Here is a 20,571-nt window from a genome sequence, read left to right on the forward strand (position 1 = left end):
GTCTACAACCGCCTGCAGGCCCGAAGGCGCACCACGTACCCCGTCGGGACTCGCGGACCGGCCCTGGGCTCCCGAGGCTCCGGGCCGGGGGCTGCTCCTCCGGCGCGCTCCTCTCCCGGGGTCCCTCCTTGCCACCTCACGAGGCCACTGGGCCCGAGGAGCCGGCTCTGGGCCTACGGGACAAGCTCCCTTCAGGCCCACGTCCCTCCCGGGACCTCGCTCTGCCGCGCGCTGCAAACGGTCGGGCACTGCGCCACCGCCGCCCGCCCGGCCCCTGCGGCCCAGCCCGCGGGCTCCGCGGCTCGCGCTCGGGGGTCCCCGTTCCAGCCTCCGCCCGGCCCACGCGAACCCTCGCCCGCACAGCCCGCGCCCGCTGGCTGCCGGCCTGGCCGGACGGCGTCCAGCGCCGCACGCCCCGCAATCCTCAACCGCCAGGCGCCAGGACCTGAGAACGACGACCAGCGGGGACCTGGGCACGCACTGGAAGCGAGGGCGGCGCGGCAACGGTGGTGCGCGTGCGCCAACACGCACAAACTGTGAGGCGCGCCTGCGCAGGGGGATGCCCGAAATCCGCCTGCCAAAGCCCGCCCGGAGAGCGGGACAAGCACCAGGACTCTATTTCCCAGAAGTCTCCGCGCCGTCAAGTTAGGGAGCTTTTTTTTTAAAAAAATTTTAAAACATTTTACTATAGAAAACAATAAAAACAATAAAAAATAAACAAAAATAGCAGTATAATGAACTCTTCTGTATCCATCATCCAGGTTCAACTCATAATTTTTTTAAAATTTCTGATATACATTTTAAAGTAATAACTAGAATTATGACTTATAACATTATACCAGAACATATAAGGTTTTTAGAAATTTCATGTAATGTCTGAAACACAAAGACGCAGACGTAGAGAATGCACTTGAGGACACGGGGAGGCGGAAGGGTAAGCTGGGACGAAGCGAGAGAGTGGCATGGACATATATACACTACCAAATGTAAAATAGATAACTAGTGGGAAGCAGCCGCATAGCACAGGGAGATCAGTTCAGTGCTTTCTGTCCACCCAGAGGGGTGGGATAGGGAGGGTGGGAGGCAGACGCAAGATGGAGGGGATATGGGGATATATGTATACATACAGCTGATTCACTTTGTTATACAGCAGAAACTAACACAACACTGTAAAGCAATTATACTCCAATAAAGATGTTAAAAAAAAAATACTGGGCCCGCGGCGGCCCGGACAAGGGGCCGGTGGCGGCGGCGCGGGCCTGCTCCCCACGCCGCCTGCGCGAGTCCACCGCAGGCCCGTTACTCCCCGCGCCACAACCCGTCAGGACGCGCCGCCCTCCGCTTGCGCTGAGGCCGCCGAGGGCAGCGGGAAGCCGCTGAGCTGATACTTACTCAGGGGTCGGGTGCTCGGGGTCGTAGAAATCCCCCATCTTCGGAGGCGGCTGCGGCGGCAACTGCTTCATCCGGAGCGGCTGGAGACTGCGACGCGAGCCCCCTCCCCGCGGCAGGGCGACGGGAGGGAGGGGAGGGGAGGACGCCGCTGGTCCGACGGCGGCGGCGGCGGCGGCGGCAGGGGCGGCCCGCGTCGTTCGCTCGCTCGCTCGCTCCCTCCGGCGCCCGCCCGCCGCTCTCTCCCACACACGCTCACACGGGGAGCGACGCTTACCCCGCCCTCCCCTCTGCAGCGCAGGCCCGGCCCCTTAAAGAGACACGCACCCGCCGCTAGTCCGCCGCCAGTCGGCGCGCCGGCAGATGCCGGTTGTCCTCAGGCCCGAGCGGGAGGAGCGGGAGGAGCGGGAGGAGCGGGAGGGGCGGGAGGAGCGGGAGGGGCTGTGCGCAGCCCGCGGACCCGGCCCGACTTCGCCAGCGACTTCCTGGAACAATAAGCCCCAGGCCTGAGCGCCGTTGGCCCGCCCCGGGCCGAGAGCCGCTGTGCCGCGAACCCTCCCTCGGGCCCGCTGTGGCGGCGGGGCGCTGAGGCGTGACCCGGCGCGCCCCGGGGTTGTTTGCCGGCGACGACGGGGAAACAGCCCGAGCCCGCCGGGACACTAGCCTGCCTGCTCCGCCGCTCTCGAAGACCTGCCCTCCCGGAGCGCCGGAGTCCGCAGCGGTGCCGAGGGCCCCTGCCCCGGGCCTGAGGGCTCTGAGCCCAGTGAAGCCATTTTACAGAGAAGCAAATCAATGCTGGGAAGGACCAACACCTTTACCCAAGATCCACTGCAAGAGGCAGACCTGGACTCAACTGCATGGCCACCTGTCACCCAAGTCCAAGCATTAGCATCACACCACGCTGCTTATGGAAGAAGTATGAGACACAGTTCCAACCCCTCCAGTAGCTAACAGGTCTCTGGGAGACAGGATCAGCATGAACAGATTCAGAGGAGGAACAGAGATAATGTGTGCTGAAACTTGATTCTATGGGATTTTCATCAGAACTCAGAGGTTGGCACTTACTGCACGGACCTACTGTATGAAGCAGGTGGATTGGCCAGCACAAGGGGTTGCTGTGGTGCATCGCCCAAATTCCCCTTCTGGACCCAAGCCACGCGGCATGTGTGACACTAGTTCCCCGACCAGGGATTGAACCTGCGCCCCCTGCATTGGAAACTTGGAGTCTTAGCCACTGGACCGCGAGGGAAGTCCCTGTATCATATTTTAGATCTCACATGTAAGTGATGTCATATGATATGTGTCTTTCTCTTTCTGACTTACTTCACATAGTATGATAATCTCTAGGTCCATCCATGTTTCTGTAAATGGCATTATTTCATCCTTTTTTATGGCTGATACTCTTGCCTTTTTTGTTCTGCTCTCCAAGAGCTAGGCGTTCTTGGGCAATAGTCAGGGGATAGAAGAGACAAAATTATTGAATAAAAATTGTCAATACTCCCACTGCCTCTATCATTTATCCGAATTCAAAACTTGGGGCAGAATGCCCTGGTCTTAATTTAACTTTACTCTTAACAGAAATGAGCCCAAGACAGGGAGAGACAGGAAGCCCTCTCCAAGAGTAAAGAAGGGTAATGACTTTTTCTTATAAAGCGACAGAGGGCTATTGGTGATCCAGGCCTAGACTTGGGCCAACCAATGTTAGAAAATTTATGGCCAATGAAGAACTGGAAACATGTATCAAAGCCCTAAAAAGGCCTTCTCATGCCCCAGGGGAATCAGATCCTAGATTGAAGACCACACATCTTGGTCATAGTGGAGCTGGTGAAGAGATAGTGCCTCTTCACTCTACCAGATCCAGAAGGAATTGGAGGTAAATCCCTTGGCCAGAAAAGGGAGGGACTATGACTTTTTAATGAGTAATTAATAATAATAATAATAATACCTTCTTAATTTATTCATAGGTTTTCATGGATAAACTATATACTATTACTTTTTATTATTTATGCCTAGTGCTCACACACACTGGTTTTCATGTTTACTTGACATTAAAATTGACAAGAGAGATCTTTTAATTCTTTTAATAGTTAGCCAAAATTTGATTTTCTCTTCAGAACTTTTTTGTTTGAAGATTTGTAATCATTTTGTGACTTCGTTTAAGTTCCTATATTGAGATCACCCCAGAACACATTTTAAAGGATCAATCTACCTGAACTGTTACACTTGGGAAATGGCTCAAGAGATGCTAATATATCAACATAATGAAATACCATGCAGTCAACAGAAACGGCAATGTTGAAGGCAAACGATGTGGTTGTGTACAATAGCATTTTTAAAAATTTTATTGGAGTATAGTAGATTTATAATGTATTAGTTTTAGGTGTACCACATGGTGATTCAGTTATACATATACATATATTCATTCTTTTTCAGATTTTTTCCCATGTAAGTTATTACAGAATATTGAGTATAGTTCCCCGTGCTATACAGTAAGTCCTTTTTGGTTATCTATTTTATATATAGTAGTGTGTGTATGTTAATTCCAAGCTTACAAAGCATCTTAAATGCAGAAACTAGACCACTGTTATCAGTGAGTCAGGTTATGTTGGTTCAGAGCTGAATTGGAGAAATTTAACATATTAAGTGGGAGATATATGAGGAATTTTCTCCCTTAAATCGTTTTCTTAATGTGGTTAAAATATGTGTTGTGCAATAAAAATATGTAGTGAAAAAAAAAAAAAAAACTTTAGGGGCTTCCCTGGTGGTCCAGTGGTTAAGAATCCGCGTTCCAATACAGAGGGCGCAGGTTTGATCCCTGGTCGGGGAACTGAGATCCCACGTGCTGTGCAGCACAGCTGAAACAAAAAAAAAAAATTAAAAATACTTTATTGCTAAAAAATGCTAACCATCATCTGAGCCTTCGGCGAGTAGTAATCTTTTTGCTGATGGAGGGTTTGAAATAGTGTGAGAATTACTTAAATATGACACAAAGACAAGAAGTGAGCAACTGCTGTTGGAAATACGGTGCCAACAGACTTGCTCCACAAAGAGCTGCCGCAAACCTTCAATCTGTAAAAAACACAAGATCCGGGAAGCACAATAATTATAATAGAATGCAATGTAATATGATATAATGTAATATAATATAATATAGCCTGTATAGTCAAAGAAAAGGAAATCAATATCTAGAAGAGATATATGCACCTCTACATTCATTACAGCATTATTCACAAGAGCCAAGATAGGAAAGCAATGCAAATTTTCATCAACAGAGAAATGGGTAAAGAAAATGTGGTATATACATAGGATATGATTCAGACTTATTAGTAGGAAATCCTACCAGTTGTGACAACGGGGACAGAACTAGAAGACATTATGATAAGTGAAATGGGTCAGTCACAGAAGGACAAAACTGTGTGTTTCCACTTATACGAGGTATCTAAAAGAGGCAAACATAAATTGTCAGGGGTGGGGGAGGAGAGAATGGGGAGTTGTTCCATGGGTATAAAGTTACAGTTACACAGGATGCATATGTTCTAGAGAACTGCTGTATGACTAAGTGTCTATAGGTAACGAGGCACACTATTCTTTTCGTTCTAATTAAAAAAATTTAATTCAAGTGTAACTGACCTACAACACTATGTTAGTTCCAGGTGCATAATATCAATATTTCTATACATTAGAAAATGATCACCATGATAAGTCTAGCTATGGTCTAGTTACCATCGGTCACCGTACAAAGTTATAATGTTACTGACTGTATTCCCCATGCTGTATATTTCATTCCCATGACTCATTTATTTTGTAACTGGTCATTTGTTTCTCTTCATCTCCCTCACCTATTTCACTCATCCACCTACCCTCTTCTGGCAACCACCTGTTTGTTCTCTGTATCTATGAGTCTGTTTTTGTTTAGTTACATTAGTTCTTTTGCTTTGTTTTTTAGATTCCACATACAAATGAGATCATACGGTATTTTTCTTTCTCTGTCTGACTTATTGCACTTAGCATAATACCCTCTAGCTCCATCCATGTTGCCACAAATGGCAAGATTTCATTCTTTTTTTAAATTTTTAAATATTTATTTATTTTACTTTTGGCTGCGTTGGGTCTTTGTTACTGTATGTGGCCTTTTCTCTAAGTGCGGCGAGCGGGGGCTTCACTTCATTGCGGTGCGTGGGCTTCTCATTGCGGTGGCTTCTCTTGTTGCAGAGCATGGGCTCTAGGTGAGCGAGCTTCAGTAGTTGTGGTACGCAGGCTCAGTAGTTGTGGCTCGCAGGCTCTAGAGCACAGGCTCAATAGTTGTGGCACACGGGCTTAGGTGCTCCGTGGCATGTGGGATCTTCCTGGACCAGGGCTTGAACCCATGTCCCCTGCATTGGCAGGCGGATTCTTAACCACTGCAACCCCAGCGAAGCCCCTCATTCTTTTTTTTTCATGGCTAATAGTCCTTTGTGTGTGTGTGTGTGTGTGTGTGTGTGTGTATACATACATACATATATATATATATATATATATGTATATATGATGCATCTTCTTTATCCATTCATCTATGGATGAACACTTAGGTTGCTTCTTTACACTGGCTATTATAAATAATGCTCAATGAACATAGGGGTGCATGTATCTTTTTGAACTAGTGTTTTTTTTCTTCTGAAAAAATACACAGAAGTGGAATTTCTGGATCCTATTATAGTTCTTTAAAATTCTTGAGGAATGAGGTGCACTACTCTTGACACAAAGTTTACCTGGTGCTGTTAGGTGAATCCATCCAGGATCTCTGTGAAGACCTCCAAAACTGTTAAAACATAAGGGTAGGGACTTCCCTGGTGGTCCAGTGGTAATGAATCCCCCTTACAATGCAGGGGACCTGCGTTCAATCCCTGGTCAGGGAACTAAGATCCCATGTGCCGCAGGGTACTAAGCCTGCGTGCCACAACTACTGAGCTTTCGCACTTCAACTAGAGCCCGAGTGCCGCAATCTACAGAGCTCACGTGCCCTGGAGCCCGTGTGCCACAACTAAAGAGAGAAAACCAGCCCGCCACAACTAGAGAGAAGCCCACGCACCACAAGCAGAGAGAAGCCCAAGCTCCACAGCAAAGAGCCCGCGTGCTGCAACTAAGACCTGACGCAGCCAAAGATAAATAAAATAAATAAATAAATAAATAATAAATCTTAAAAAAAAATAAGTGTGAGATCATGACTCTCATATAGATATAAAAATGAGCACAGGCTAAGTATTTTATTTCATTCAAGAAGGAACCTGCAGCTGTTATAACCGGTTCAAAAGAGAATCTGAGAAGCAGACACATTACAGATCCGGACTATTGAAATGAATATGTAAAAAAAGAAATGAAGGCAAAATTGGATTTTTCCTGGGTAGGGTTTTGGCGAGTCAACTGAACTTCCTACCAAGTGGACAGAATTTCTTGTTACCTACAACCTTCAAAGACGTGTAAAACAGCTTGAAGACAAAGAAAGGGCTGAAATCAACGCGATGAGCGATGTCCTCCAAATAATGCTTAGTTATCCATTGAAACACACAATTTTTTTTCCACACACATAATCCTCTTCAGGAAGTAAAGGAATGGGTAATTTTCTTCTTTCAATTCTGTATTTTATGATTTTTCTACAGTTGTCACGAATTAAAAGTGGTTTGGAAAACCTATGTTTCTTTTTCCCTACGAGGGGGAGGAAGGTATCCTAGGCTAATACTCTATTATGTTAACGCTAAGTTCTATTCACTAATATTTTAATTAAATAGCTCACTATGATAGTAAGCTAACATGATAAACCCTTTTACCTTATTTATCAGTTGTCTGTGGACACTTATTCTAAGACTTAAGCACGCAAGGTAAGGAAAAGATTAGCGCACCAGGACATAGTCAGGTAAGATGCCTCGAGAAGCGGTGACATAACAGACGTTCCCTTAAAGTAAGGGGAAATTTGAGTCCCTGGTCCAGGCGGCCCATCCTCTCAGCACATCACCTCTTCACCGCCAGATGAGATGGAGACATTTAAGACGTTCCCTAACATGACGGCGCGGAGACTTCTGGGAAATAGAGTCCTGGTATTTGTCTCGCTCTCCGGGGCGGGCCTTGGCAGGCGGACTTCCGGCGTCCTCCTGCGCTGGTACTCTTACCCTGTGTGCGTGTTCGTGTTCGCGCACGCGCACCGCCGCCGCGCCGCGCTGCTCTCGTTTCCTTTCCTTGCCCAGGTCACCGCTTGCTTTCGTTCCCAGGCTCTGGCCTCCGGCGGGGGAAGATTCCGGGGCCTGAAGGGCTGGACGCCGTCTGGCCCGGCTGGCACCCAGCGGGCGCGGGCTGTGCGGGCGAGGGTTCGCGTGGGCTGGGCAGAGGCTGGAACGGGGACCCCCGAGCGCGAGCCCCGGAGCCCGCGGGCTGGGCCGAAGGGGCCGGGCAGGCGGCGGCGACGACGCAGTGCCAGACCGTCTGCGGCGGGCGGCACAGCGAGGCCCCGGGAGGGACGTGGGCCTGAAGGGAGCTTGTCCCGTAGGCCCAGAGCCGGCTCCTCGGGCCCAGTGGCCTCGTGAGGCGGAGAGGAGGGACCCCGGGAGAGGAGCGCGCCGGAGGAGCAGCCCCCGGCCCGGAGCCTCGGGAGCCCGGGGCTGGTCAGCGAGTCCCGACGAGGTAGGTGGTGCGTCTTTGGGCCTGCAGGCGGTTGTAGACCCTGCGGCCCTTGGAGAGCGGGGCTTGGGGGAGCCCGCCCCGGGCCCCGTGGGAGAGCGACCGGGAGGGTTTGACCGCTTCCCGGAGGTGGAGGGGCCGGGCTGGAGAGCAGGGCCGGCTGCTCCGGATGGGGCTGCCCTGGGACTTGTGAGTTCCGGGTGTCCTGGGGGAGCAGGGGCCACAGGCTCGGCCGGGACGTGCCGCGTCCACCCCTCCCTCCAACCCCGATCCTCCTCGTCCTCCTGCTGTCGCCGTGTCGGGCTCTCGCACGTGTCTCTCAAGGCCCATCAGCCCGTTGGTTGTCTAATCTAAGCGTCCAATGTCCCCCTGGGTTGTGCCCTGTGGAATCGCACAGTGTAGTTAGTGCATGATGAGTCTGCAAGGCTTCTGTCCCGCTTTCTCGGTTGAGTAAGGAAGAGATTGGGCCTGAGAAGGGAGGTGACTTGTCCCAGATCCTCACCGGGTGTGCACGTGGGGTCGCTAACAGGACTCAGAACTCCTAGGGCAGGTGTTCTGTCCACTTAAAGTCAGTTTCATAATAAAACACTCATAAGTGCAGCGGTAACCAAATTGAGTCAGATGACTTACAAACAGTACGGTGCCTTGATGCACGTTTATCCCCCTTTTGAGAGCTTACATTCTCCCTTACGGTGGAATCTTTGATTTTAATCAATTTAAAGAGACAATAAGAAAATACTTAAGTAGTGTCACAGGAAAATTTTTTTATTTGCATTTTTCATTTAACTCCTTGAAACAGTCACTGTTCATATTCACCAATGAGAGTAACTTGATCGTGTTGGACTTGGAAAAGTACAGGTGTGTGTTTCTCTTGTAGGACCCTTTTAGCCTCTTCTGGATGTTCATAGGGTGTCATTTTGTTGGACTTTCTTTGATGGTCCTGATGCAGGAGGTTGCTGCCTGGGCAGGTCAGGTTACTCAGCACTTCAGTTACTTGCTTCCCTTCCTCTAGGTCCACCGTTTACAGTCTACGATTTTTCCAAGAGCAGCAGAAAATGAATGAATCCCAGGTGAGTTTTCCTGTCGGTGTATGTTTTCCCCCAGTTTGTTTTGTAATGCATTTTAGGAGGTGTATAAGGATCCACATTTTAAAATGTGAAGGTACAACTACTGAGCCTGCGCTCTAGAGCCCGCAAGCCACAGCTGCTGAGGCCCGCGCGCCTAGAGCCCGTGCTCCACAGCAAAGAGAGGCCCGTGCTCCACAGCAAAGAGAGGCCACTGCAATGAGAGGCCCATGCACCACAACGAGGAGTAGCCCCCGCTCGTCGCAGCTGGAGAAAGCCTGTGCGCAGCAATGAAGACCCAACGCAGCCAAATATAAATAAACAAAATAAATAAATTTATTTAAAAAAAAATGTGAAGGTAGAAATAGGTAAAAGACATTATCACATAAAATAGAGTTGTTACAGAGTCAGGGCGGCACCTAGTTGTCCAGTTCACACATATAGGTAGTATGATGCTTTAAGGCTACTGGAATTGAGCTGCAAATATGACTCATGTTCTTGATAGTTATAGAAAAAGGAAAATACCATCCATCGTGTGATTTGTGTTGACTATAAGAAGAAAGCATTTTTGTTACTTGTGGGTCTCAAAGATTTCCTAAGACCTGGAAAAATTTGTTTGTTGAAGTTGAAATAATTGTGGATAGCTCTGCTAATAACAGGCATCAAATCATTTCAGTATATGGCTTAGACTTATTGTTTATCTTAGCAGTGGGCCTGCTGCCCAGCGGGAACTTGGTGCATGTGATTTTTCCAGGCTCCAAAATATTGTGATCCAAGTAGACCTGTTTACATTTTTACTGTTTAGTCCCAGGCTAAAACCTAAATCATGGAATGGCCTGCTCATCCTTCAGATATTTCTGTTAATGTGTTTTTGGGTGGTTGTACAGCACACAATACAGACAAATATTCTCCAGTAGAGGTGTTTTCACTTCCCATTCCCATTTCAGTTCTTGGTGTCTTGGTTTTGTCCTTACCACTCTCCTGAATCTGTTGGTAAAGATTAGCAGTGACCTAATTATAGTCAAATCCAGTGGACATTTTCAGGTCCTTCCCTCTCCTGACCATCCATCTGCCTTTGACATCTGTTACTGCCAAACTCATGGAGTCTCCCTTTTCTTGGCTTTTAAAAAAATTCATTTGGGACTTCCCTGGTGGCGCAGTGGTTAAGAATCCACCTGCCAGTGCAGGGGACACGGGTTCGAGCCCTGGTCCGGGAAGATCCCACATGCCAGAGAGCAACTAAGCCCGTGCGCCACAGCTACTGAGCCTGCACTCTAGAGCCCCCGAGCCACAACTACTGAGCCTTTGTGCCACCACTGAAGCCCGCGTGCTTAGAGCCCATGCTCCGCAACAGGAGAAGCCACTGCAATGAGAAGCCCACACACCACAACGAAGAGTAGCCCCCCGCTCGCCGCAACTAGAGAAAGCCTGTGCGCAGCAATGAAGACCCAACGCAGCCAAAAATAAGTAAATAAAATTAATTAATTAATTAAAAATAAATATTCTTTTAAAAATCCTTTAGAAAAAATTCACTTGTATTTCTGTATGTATCTTTAAACAATAATGAGTCTTTTAAAAAGTGGGTGGGGATAACCCACAATACCGTTTTTTCTTAATATCAATGTTCAAAGTTTCACAATTTTCTACATGTTTTTCAGTTTTTTCTTTTCAACGAGGATACAAATAGAGCCCATATGTTGCAGTTGATTAGTCTTGAATTGTGTTGACTGCATTGCAGTTGCTTTAACTTTAACATATATTTTTTTCTGAACCGTTTGAGAGTGTGTGTCATGCCCCTTTACCCTGTAATATCTCAGTTGTATCTCCTAAGATCAAGAATATTTTCTTACGTATGTTTGCCAGAGGTAACTGAATTCAGGAAATTTTACATTGATGTAATACTTTATTTTTTTAACATTTTTTAAACATTTACTTATTTTGGCTGTGCCGTGTCTTAGTTGTGGCATGCAGACTCTGAGTTGCAGCATGCAGGCTTCTTAGTTGTGGCATGCATGTGGGATCTAGTTCCCCAACCAGGGATCGAACCCAGGCCCCCTGCATTGGGAGTCTTACGTACTGGACCACCAGGCAAGTTCCTGATATAATACTTTATTTTTATTTATTTATTTATTATTTATTTATTTATTTATTTTTGGCAGCGTCAGGTCTTAGTTGTGGTGAGCGGGCTCTTTGTTGTGGCACGTGGGCTTCTCTCTAGTTGTGGCATGGGGGTTTTCTCTTCTCTAGTTGTGGTGCACTGGCTTCAGGGCGTGCTGGCTCTCTAGCTGTAGCGCTCCGGTTCCAGAGCGTGTGGGCTCTGTAGTTTGTGGCACAAGGGCTCTAGTTGAGGCGCCCGAACTGAGTACTTGTGGCGCGTGGGTTTAGTTGCCCTGCGGCATGTGAGATCTTAGTTCCCTGACCAGGGATCGAACCCACGTCCTCTGCATTGTAAGATGGATTCTTTACCACTGGACCACCAGGGAAGTCCCCTTGATATAATACTTTAATCTACAGTTCATCCAGTCATCCAACTTCCAGTTTTGTCAGTTTTCCCAGTAATTTCCTTTATAGCAATTTTTTATTTTTGATGTAGGATGCAGTCCGGAATTATGAATTGCATTTAGTTTTCATGCTTTTTAAGTCTGTTTAATATGGAATAGTTTCTCAATACCATTATAGTAATTGAAGAATACAGGCCAATTATTTTGTAGAATTCTTTGAATTTATGTTTCCCCGATGTTTTTTCATAGATTTAGATGGTGATTTTTCAGCAGGAACACTACATAAATAATGACTCTTTTAAGATTTATGACCCAGAATAGGGTCTCTCTCGGAGAAGTTCCACGTGCACTTGAGAAGGGTGCTTGTTCTGCTCTCGGTGGGTGGAGTGTTCTCTAAATGTCAGTAACATCAAGTTGGGAATGTTTGGCAGGTGCACCATATCCTTGCTAACCTTCTGCCGACTTGTCCCATGAGTCGTGAGAGAGGGGGAATTGAAATCTCCTGCGATTGTGTTTTGTCCATTTCTCCTTGCAATTCTGTCAGTTTTTGCTTTATGAATTTTGTGAAAAGATACCTAACCATTTAAGATTATTAGATCCTCTTGATTAATTAACCACTTTGTTGTTGTGAATTGGCCTCCTTTATCCTGGTAATGGTCTGTGCTGTGAAATGGAATCTCTGATACTTATAAAGCCACTCCAGCTTTCTTTTGAGTAGTGTTGGTGTGCAATGTCTTATTCTGTCCTTTTACTTTTAACCTATTTGTATCTGTATATGTAAAATACAGCACTGTAGACAGCATATAGTTAGGTCTTGTTTTTTTTTATCCAATTTGACAATTTCTGTCTATTAATTGGGGTGTTTAGACCATTTACTTGTAACCTGAATATTGATACAACCAGTTAGGTTATAGTCTGTTGTCTTTATTTTCTGTTTGTCCCATCTTCTTTGTCTTCCTTCTGTTTGATTGACTATTTTTGTGATTGCATTTTATATCCTTTGTTGGGTTATTAGCCATAACACTTGTTATTTTAGTGGGTGCTTTAGTGTTTATAGCATGTAGCTTTAATTTGTTATAGTTTATCTTCAAGTAATATGCCTGATCACTTAGCTACAGTTCCATTTTTCCTATCTTGGTCTTTATACTGTTGTTGCATTTTATTTTTACAGGTAATACCAATCCCACAATACATTGGGTTTTTTGTTGTTGTTTGTTTTTTGTTTGTTTGTTTTTTGTCAGACCGAGTGGCTAGTGGGATCTCAGTTCCCTGACCAGGGATTGAACCTGGGCCCCTGCAATTAAAGTTCTGAGTTCTAACCACTGGACCACCAGGGAATTCCTGATACATTGTCATTTTTAATTAATCTTTTAAAGAGATTTAAATAATGAGAGAAAATACATAGTTACCATTTCTGGTGCTTCATTCTGTTGTGTAGATCCACATTTTTATCTGCTGTCATTTTTCTTCTGCCTGAAGGACTTTAACATTTCTTCTAGTTGATAATGAATTCTTATGGCTCTTGTATGTCTGAAGATATCTTTATTTTGCCTTCACTTTTAAAGAGATTATTGCTGGGTTTTTTTATCCTCCAGTACTTTAAATGTGTTCCTCCACTGGCTTCTTGCTTACATTGATTCCAAGAGAAATCTGATGTCATCCTCGTCTTTGTTCCTCTGTATATAACGTGTCTTTATTTATTTATTTTTTATCACTAGTTTTTAGCCGTTTGGTTTTGATACGTCTTGGTGAAGGCATGCCTCGTTTTATTGTGCTTCACAGTGTGTCCAAGAACAAGGAGAATCATTCCATTTGTTCAGGTCTACTTCTCTGTCTTTCAGGAGTGTTTTAAAATTTTTCTAGTATAGATTTTATATATTTCTTATTAAGAGCTTTTTTCTGTTGCTATTGTAAACTGTGTGTACACTTGAATTACATCTTTTTACTCCTTTTTACGTAATGAGGGCTGTTGCTTTTATGTGTGTTAACTATATATTTTGTTACCTAACAGAGTTATTTTTATTGATTTGCTTCCATTGTTGATTCTCTGAGTTTTCTAGGTATAGTATATCATCTGTGAATAGAAATAGTTTCACTTTTTCTTATTGATTATTAGGTCTTTAATTGTTTTCTCTGATTGGAGATAATGAGCATTTTGCCTTGTTTCTAATCTTTGTGAGAATGTGTCTATTGTTTACCCATTAAGTAAGTCCTGACTTTAGAACTAAGAGGACTGAAGCATAGATACGTGTTTGTGTCTAGACTCAACAAAGTGTATGTATGTACCCGTGTGTATATGTATCACACGTATGCACATTAGGGTATGAGTATGTGTATACATAGGTATATTCATGTTGGTGAAGTATCCATCAATTCCTATTTTCTTGAGTTTTTTTTTTTTTTTTAATTAGGTATGATTTGAATATTGTCAGAGGTCTTTTCAGCATCTTCGGAAATGTAAGATTTTTCTTCTTAGCTATATTATAATGGCACATTGTATTAATGGATTTCCCAATATTAAACCAGTCTGTATGCTTGGAATAAGTCCTGTTTAGATAATTACATATTTTCTTTTCAACACGGTATTGGATTTTGTTTGCTAATATTTCATTTTGGATACTTGTATCGATAGAAGCAATATTGATATGTAATTTAATTTATTTGCTTGATTGATCAGTCTTCCAACCCCTGCCACTTCTTGCCTTCTGGACTGCCTTAACCCAGAAGGTTATAACTTCCTATAGGTGATGTTGAAGCTCATTTGGCTTGCCTTGGGATAATCTTAGGCTCTCTTGGGGAATCTCAGCTGTGAGACCTGCACAGATGTGGCTGTACCAGTGGGTGGAATCCCTTTATAAACAATAGGATACTAGAACATGTTTACTGAACACTTCCCTTCCAAAATACAAGTTAAATGTTTACAGTCCCAACAAGTGCTCCTTCCAACAACTGAGAACCCATTTTGCTGGTCATTCAGTGAGGTTTCTACATCCCCATGTTCGTCTTTGTTGGAGCTCTTGGGTTTCGGTGGAGTATGTCACTGACTGTTTTAAGGAAACTGTTTTCTTCAACAAAAATTGTCTTGCTTTTCTGAAAATACCTTTATAATGTCTTTAGGCTTAAATGATAGTTTGGCTTGGTGTACAGTTCTAGGTTCAAAATCCTTTTTCTTTAAAAGTTGTGGGTGTTCTCCATTGTTTTCTCTTGGTTGAGAATTAGGATGTCAGTTGCCAGGGTAACTAGTGTATTTTTTTCCCTCTGTAACTTTTTAGGATTCCCCCCCCCTTTTCTTTTTTTTTTTTTTTTGGCTGTGCAGCTTGCGAGATGCCAGCTCCCCAACCAGGGATTGAACCCGGGCCCCCATAGCAAAAGCGCCAAGTCCCAACCACTGGACCACCAGGGAGTTCCCTCTAATTTTTAAATTTTAGATGTTTTATCAGGAAATTTCTTGATCTATTTGTTTACCCAGTATTTTTCTTTGCAGATTATATGGCCCCTTTTGATGATGTTTTGTTTTGTTTTGTTTGTTTGTTTATTTTTATGATCTTCAGCTCAGGAATCATTTTCCATTCTGCCTTTGATGATTTTTTGTTCATCCTCTATAACTCTTTCTGAAAATGTTGAATCTGTTGGATCTGGCTTCAATATCTCAAAATTTCATCATTTCAGTTTCTTGTTTTCAGAGAGATTTCCTAAGTTATCTATTCTATGTCCCGTTTATTATTCAAGCTTCTTACTTGAGGATTTTTTTAAAATTCAACAATCCAGTCTTTAATTTCTAAGTATTCTCCAGTGGCTTTTTCTTAGCAGAATGTTCTCATTTTCTGGAAGCAATATCCTGCTTAATTTATTAAAAAATATAAATCAGTAGACACAAATGCAAGTTGTTTTCTTTGTGAATTTGGTTCAGTCATTGTTGAGTTGTTCATCCTAATGTTTATCCTTTATTTATGTTGTTTTCTCAATTAGCTGATGATTCTTAATTTTTTAATTTCACTTTTTGAGAGAATAATTACTAATAACTAATGTGAAAATACTCAACCCATGACCCCATTTCATTCCTCTTTCCTTTGTGGAGGGGATGGCTGCAGAAGCTCTGTAAGGGAGTGGGTAGGGGTGTGTAATTAGAGAGGCATCACTGCATTTTTTTTCCTTCCACTTTTTTTTATTGTGGTAAAATACACATAACATAAATTTAGTATCCTAACCTTTTTTTTTTAAACATCTTTATTGGAGTATAATTGCTTTACAATGGTGTGTTAGTTTCTGCTTTATAACAAAATGAGTCAGCTATATGTATACATATATCCCCATATCTCCTCCCTCTTGCGTCTCCCTCCCATCCATCCTAACCATTTTTAAGTGTACAGTACAGTAGTGTTAAGGTAACCATTTTTTAAGTGTACAGTAGAGTGGTATTAAGGCCATTCATAATGTTGTGCAGTCGCCACCACCATCCACCTCGAGAGTGTGTCTCATCTTCCAGAACTGACACTCTGCCCCCGGTAAACACTAACTTCCCATTTCTCCCTCCCCAGCCCCTGGCAACCACCATTTTACTCTCTGTCTCTAGGATTTTGACTAAATACCTCATCTAAGCGGAATCCTACAGTATTTGTCCTTCCGTGACTGGCTCATTTCACTTCGCTTAATGTCCTTAAAGTTCGTTCATGTGGGGCTTCCCTGGTGGTGCAGTGGTTGAGAATCTGCCTGCCAATGCAGGGAACACGGGTTCGAGCCCTGGTCTGGGAAGATCCCACATGCCGCGGAGCAACTGGGCCCGTGAGCCACAATTACTGAGCCTGTGCGTCTGGAGCCTGTGCTCCGCAACAAGAGAGGCCGCGATAGTGAGAGGCCCGCGCACCGCGATGAAGAGTGGCCCCCGCTTGCCACAACTAGAGAAAGCCCTCGCACAGAAACGAAGACCCAACACAGCCATAAATAAATAAATAAATAAAAGTTACTTAAAAAAAAAAAGAGGATACCTAGTAAAATTTGAATTTCAGATAAACAGCAAAGAACTTAAAAAAAAAAAAGTTCGTTCATGTGGTAGCAGATGTCAGAATTTCCCGCCTTTTTAAGGCTGAATCATACTCCACTGTGTATGTATATCACATTTTGTTAACCATTTGTCCATCGATGGACACTTGGGTTATTCCCACATTTTAGCTATTGTGAATAATGCTGATGTGAACCTAGGTATACAGATACCTCTTTAAGTCTTTGCTTTCATTTTTGGGGGGTATAGACCCAGAAGTGGAATTGCTGGATCATATGTTAATTCTGTTTTTCATTTTTTGAGGAACCACCATGCTGTTTTCCACAGCAGCTGCACCATTTTACATTTTCACTAACAGTGCACAAGGGTTCCAATTTCTCCAACACTTGTAATTTTCTCAGTTTTTTGATAGTAGCCATCCTAATGGGTATGAGGTGGTATCTCACAGTTTTGATTTTCATTTCCCTAATTATCAGTGATGTTCAGCTTTTTTTTTCATATGCTTATTGGTCATTTGTAAAACTTCTTTGGAGAAATGTCTATTCAAGTGCTTTGCCCATTTTTCAAAATTTTACTTTATTTATTTCACTGCCTGTTTTAGAATTGTTGTTTTTGTTGTTGAGTTTTAGGAGTTCTCTGTATATTCTAGGTATTTTTTAAATTAATTTTTATTGGAGTATAAATTTACAATGTTGTGTTAGTTTCTGCTGTACAGCAAAGTGAATCAGCTATACGTATACATATATCCCCTGTTTTTTGGATTTCCTTCCCATTTAGGTTACCACAGAGCGTTGAGTAGAGTTCCCTGTGATATACAGTAGGTTCTCATTAGTTATCTATTTTATACATAGTAGTGTATATATGTCAATCCCAGTCTCCCAATTCATCCTATCGCCCCCTACCCCCTTGGTATCCATACGTTCTTTACATCTGTGTCTCTACTTCTGCTTTGCAAATACGTTCATCTGTATCATTTTTCTAGATTCCACATATAAGCGATATCATATGATATTTGTTTTTCTCTTTCTGACTTCACTCTGTCTGGCAGTCTCTAGGTCCATCCACGTCTCTGCAAATGGCACTATTTTGTTCCTTTTTATGGCTGAGTAATATTCCATTGTATATATGTACCACATTTTCTTTATCCATTCCTCTCTTGATGGACATTTAGGTTACTTCCATGTCCTGGTTGTTGTAAATAGTGCTGCAATGAACATTGGGGTGCATGTATCTAAATTTGAATTATGGTTTTGTCCAGGTATATGCCCAGGAGTGGGATTGCTGGGTCATATGGTAGTTCTGTTCTTAGTTTTTAAGGAACTTCCGTACTGTTCTCCATAATGGCTGTATCAATTTACATTCCCACCAACAGTGTAAGAGGGTTCCCTTTTCTCCACACCCTCTCCAGCATTTGTTTTTTTTTTTAATTTTTTAAATATCTATTTTATTTATTTATTTTTGGCTGCATTGGGTCTTCATTTCTGTGTGCGGGCTTTCTCTAGTTGCAGTGAATGGGAGCTACTCTTAGTTGCGGTAGCTTCTCTTGCGGAGCACGGGCTCTAGGCGCGCGGGATTCTGTAGTTGTGGCTTGTGAGCTCTAGAGCGCAGACTCAGTAGTTGTGGCGCATGGGCTTAGTTGCTCCGCGTCATGTGGGATCTTCCCGGCCCAGGGCTCGAACCCGTGTCCCCTACATTGACAGGCGGATTCTTAACCACTGCGCCACCAGGGAAGCCCTGCAGCATTTATTGTTTGTAGATATTTTGATGATGGCCATTCTGACCGGTGTGAGGTGATACCTCATTGTAGTTTTGATTTGCATTTCTCTAATAATTAGTGATGTTGAGCATGTTTTCATGTGTTCTTCCACCCATTTTTTGATTGGGTTGTTTGTTTTTTTGATATTGAGCTGCATGAGCTGTTTTTAATCCCTTGTCAGTTGCTTCATTTGCAAATATTTTCTCCCATTCTGAGGGTTGTCTTTTCATCTTGTTTATGGTTTCCTTTTATATATTCTAGATGCTGACCCCTTAGCAGATACGTGATTTGCAAATATTTTCTCCCATTCCGTGGTGTCCCTTAATCCTTGTCGACTGTGTCTTCTGATGCACAGAACCTGTGGGCACCACTGCAAGTCGACAGACAAGTTTAAGTTGCTCAGGTGCTTTATGGTGAGAGTAGTCTTCTAAGAGTTGCTTTAGGAGAAACGTCCATGTCCAACATGGAAACAGTTGGCTCTTTGTCCAGATGTGCCTGACATAGTCTTGGGTTGCACCTCCTTTCCTGGTGTCCTGTCAGGTTTATCCTTTGTCCCAGACAGCAGTTTTTCCATTTGGACAGTGAATGTGTGATCACCCTCATTGCAGGGGTCTGAAGAGTGGTACTGGCTCCATCTCTGGCCCCCGAGCCCACGGCCAGGGACTGTCGGCACAGTCTGAGTGGATCTGGCTGCTCTGTGCAATGAGAACAGGAAGCCTCTCAAGCTGCTTGGTTGATTGTGTGAGTCATTCCTCTGTCAACCAGTCACTCTACTGCTGTAGGAACCCTAGGCCCTCTTGATGGGCCTGGAGATTTTCCAGGGCTCTGGTGGCGAGCCTGCTGTCACTTTTGCTGCAGTCCCGCCTCTGCCCCTGTGTGAGTGTGTTCCGTGGTCCTGGTTTCTCATCCGCTCTACTCGATAAATCAAGAATTTTCTCAAAATTCCTGCTGTTGGTAACTTCTGTGTTCCAGTGCTCTTATGAGAACACTACTTTTATATTTCTTTGAATTGGGCTTTTTGGGTTTTTGTCTTGTTTTTGAGGCAGGAAAGTACTGGGTTGGCCAAAATGTTTGTTTGGGTTTCCTCAACGAACATTTTGGCCAACCCAATACTTGCATATGTTCGTTTACTCTCTTGAACTAGAGGCAACTCTTCCTGTCCAAAAGCTGCCCTCGAGAAAGTGCCTTCTTGGTCTCTGCCCTGTGCCAATCTCTTAAATATTGGTGCTGCTGCAGGTTTTGCCATGGGTACTTTTTACACTGTGTCCTCTTCTTTTCCCCTGAATCGTGTAGAACACCCAGCTGAGCCTGCAGAACCTAGTCTGCCAACGTAAAATTAAAATAGTTTACTTTTCTCGTGTTAGACCATGCTCCACCTTGTATGTGTCACTCTGATAATACCTCAGGCAGTCTTTCAAGCAACAAATTTTCATTGCTGCCACAATGAGATGTTTGAGATACCACTTGAAGGAAGTACTAGAAAACTTAGCCAAGCAGATGGCTCCAGGTAGCCAGCTATAAGAATGGAGGGGCCAGAGGATGAAGGAGTTGAACCGGGATGGCCCCAGTCCTGGGCCGCGCCAGCATGAGGAGGTAGGGAGAGGAGACCCAACCAGCAGAGGCTGCTGAAGAGAGCGACAAGGAGGGAAATGCCCGTGTTCACTTAGCCAGTGTCTCCTTGCCGGGCTGTGAGCTCTTTGAGTGAGAGCAGGAGTGGTGGTTCATTAACTTATGTCCCCAGAACTCAGATACTTAAGTTGCAAAATTGGAGCTCTTTTTTTTTTTGGTTTGAGAGGTTTTTTGGCTGGTTCGTTTGTTTGACACATTAAAGAACCCAAAGGCAGTGTGTTTCTAATATGGCTTGTTTTCCTCCCACGATCTGTAACAACAGTGAGGTTTTCAGGGTCCGTAGTTGACTTTCCCGGTGAGCTGGGTGAGCTCTTGTCCCCATAAGTCTTCTCCATGTCACCCAGTTCCCATCACGGTGCCATTGCAGGGGCCAGTGTCATTCAAGGACGTGGCCGTGGACTTCACTCAGGAGGAATGGCAGCAGCTGGACCCTGATGAGAAGACAACCTACAGGGACGTGATGCTGGAGAACTACAGCCATCTGGTCTCCGTGGGTGAGGAGAGCCTGCTTTCTGAGTTGCTGCTCTGCTGGGGGCTTCCAGTTTAAGGATTTTATGCTTGACTTCGAAAAAAATCAGTGATGAG

General features: G+C 44.4%; 2 protein-coding genes across 26 annotated transcripts in view; one reads left to right on the top strand and one right to left on the bottom strand.

The window, feature by feature from the left end:
- ZNF12 (zinc finger protein 12) overlaps positions 1-1,619 on the bottom strand; it is a 72,981-nt gene extending 71,362 nt beyond the window's left edge. For 5 of the 16 annotated variants that reach the window (XM_082360492.1, XM_082360489.1, XM_082360488.1 and 2 more), the window contains exon 1: positions 1,393-1,619. In XM_082360492.1, coding sequence (XP_082216618.1) covers positions 1,393-1,463 — 71 coding nt within the window. In that variant the 5' untranslated portion in view covers positions 1,464-1,619. Of the gene's footprint in view, positions 1-39; positions 82-1,392 lie in introns of those variants that run through there. The other 11 variants (XM_082360491.1, XM_082360490.1, XM_082360483.1 and 8 more) reach the window with 6 other exon arrangements.
- A 174-nt stretch (positions 1,620-1,793) lies between these two features.
- RBAK (RB associated KRAB zinc finger) overlaps positions 1,794-20,571 on the top strand; it is a 28,559-nt gene continuing 9,781 nt past the window's right edge. The window contains exons 1-5 of one of the 10 annotated variants that reach the window (XM_082360475.1): positions 6,625-6,981; positions 7,907-8,040; positions 8,837-8,895; positions 9,050-9,107; positions 20,354-20,480. In XM_082360475.1, the coding sequence (XP_082216601.1) occupies positions 6,978-6,981; positions 7,907-8,040; positions 8,837-8,895; positions 9,050-9,107; positions 20,354-20,480 (382 nt within the window). In that variant the 5' untranslated portion in view covers positions 6,625-6,977. The other 9 variants (XM_082360482.1, XM_082360477.1, XM_082360473.1 and 6 more) reach the window with 9 other exon arrangements.

The sequence above is a fragment of the Balaenoptera borealis genome, assembly GCF_965194805.1.
Source record: "Balaenoptera borealis genome assembly, chromosome: 16".
Taxonomy (NCBI): Eukaryota; Metazoa; Chordata; class Mammalia; order Artiodactyla; family Balaenopteridae; genus Balaenoptera; species Balaenoptera borealis.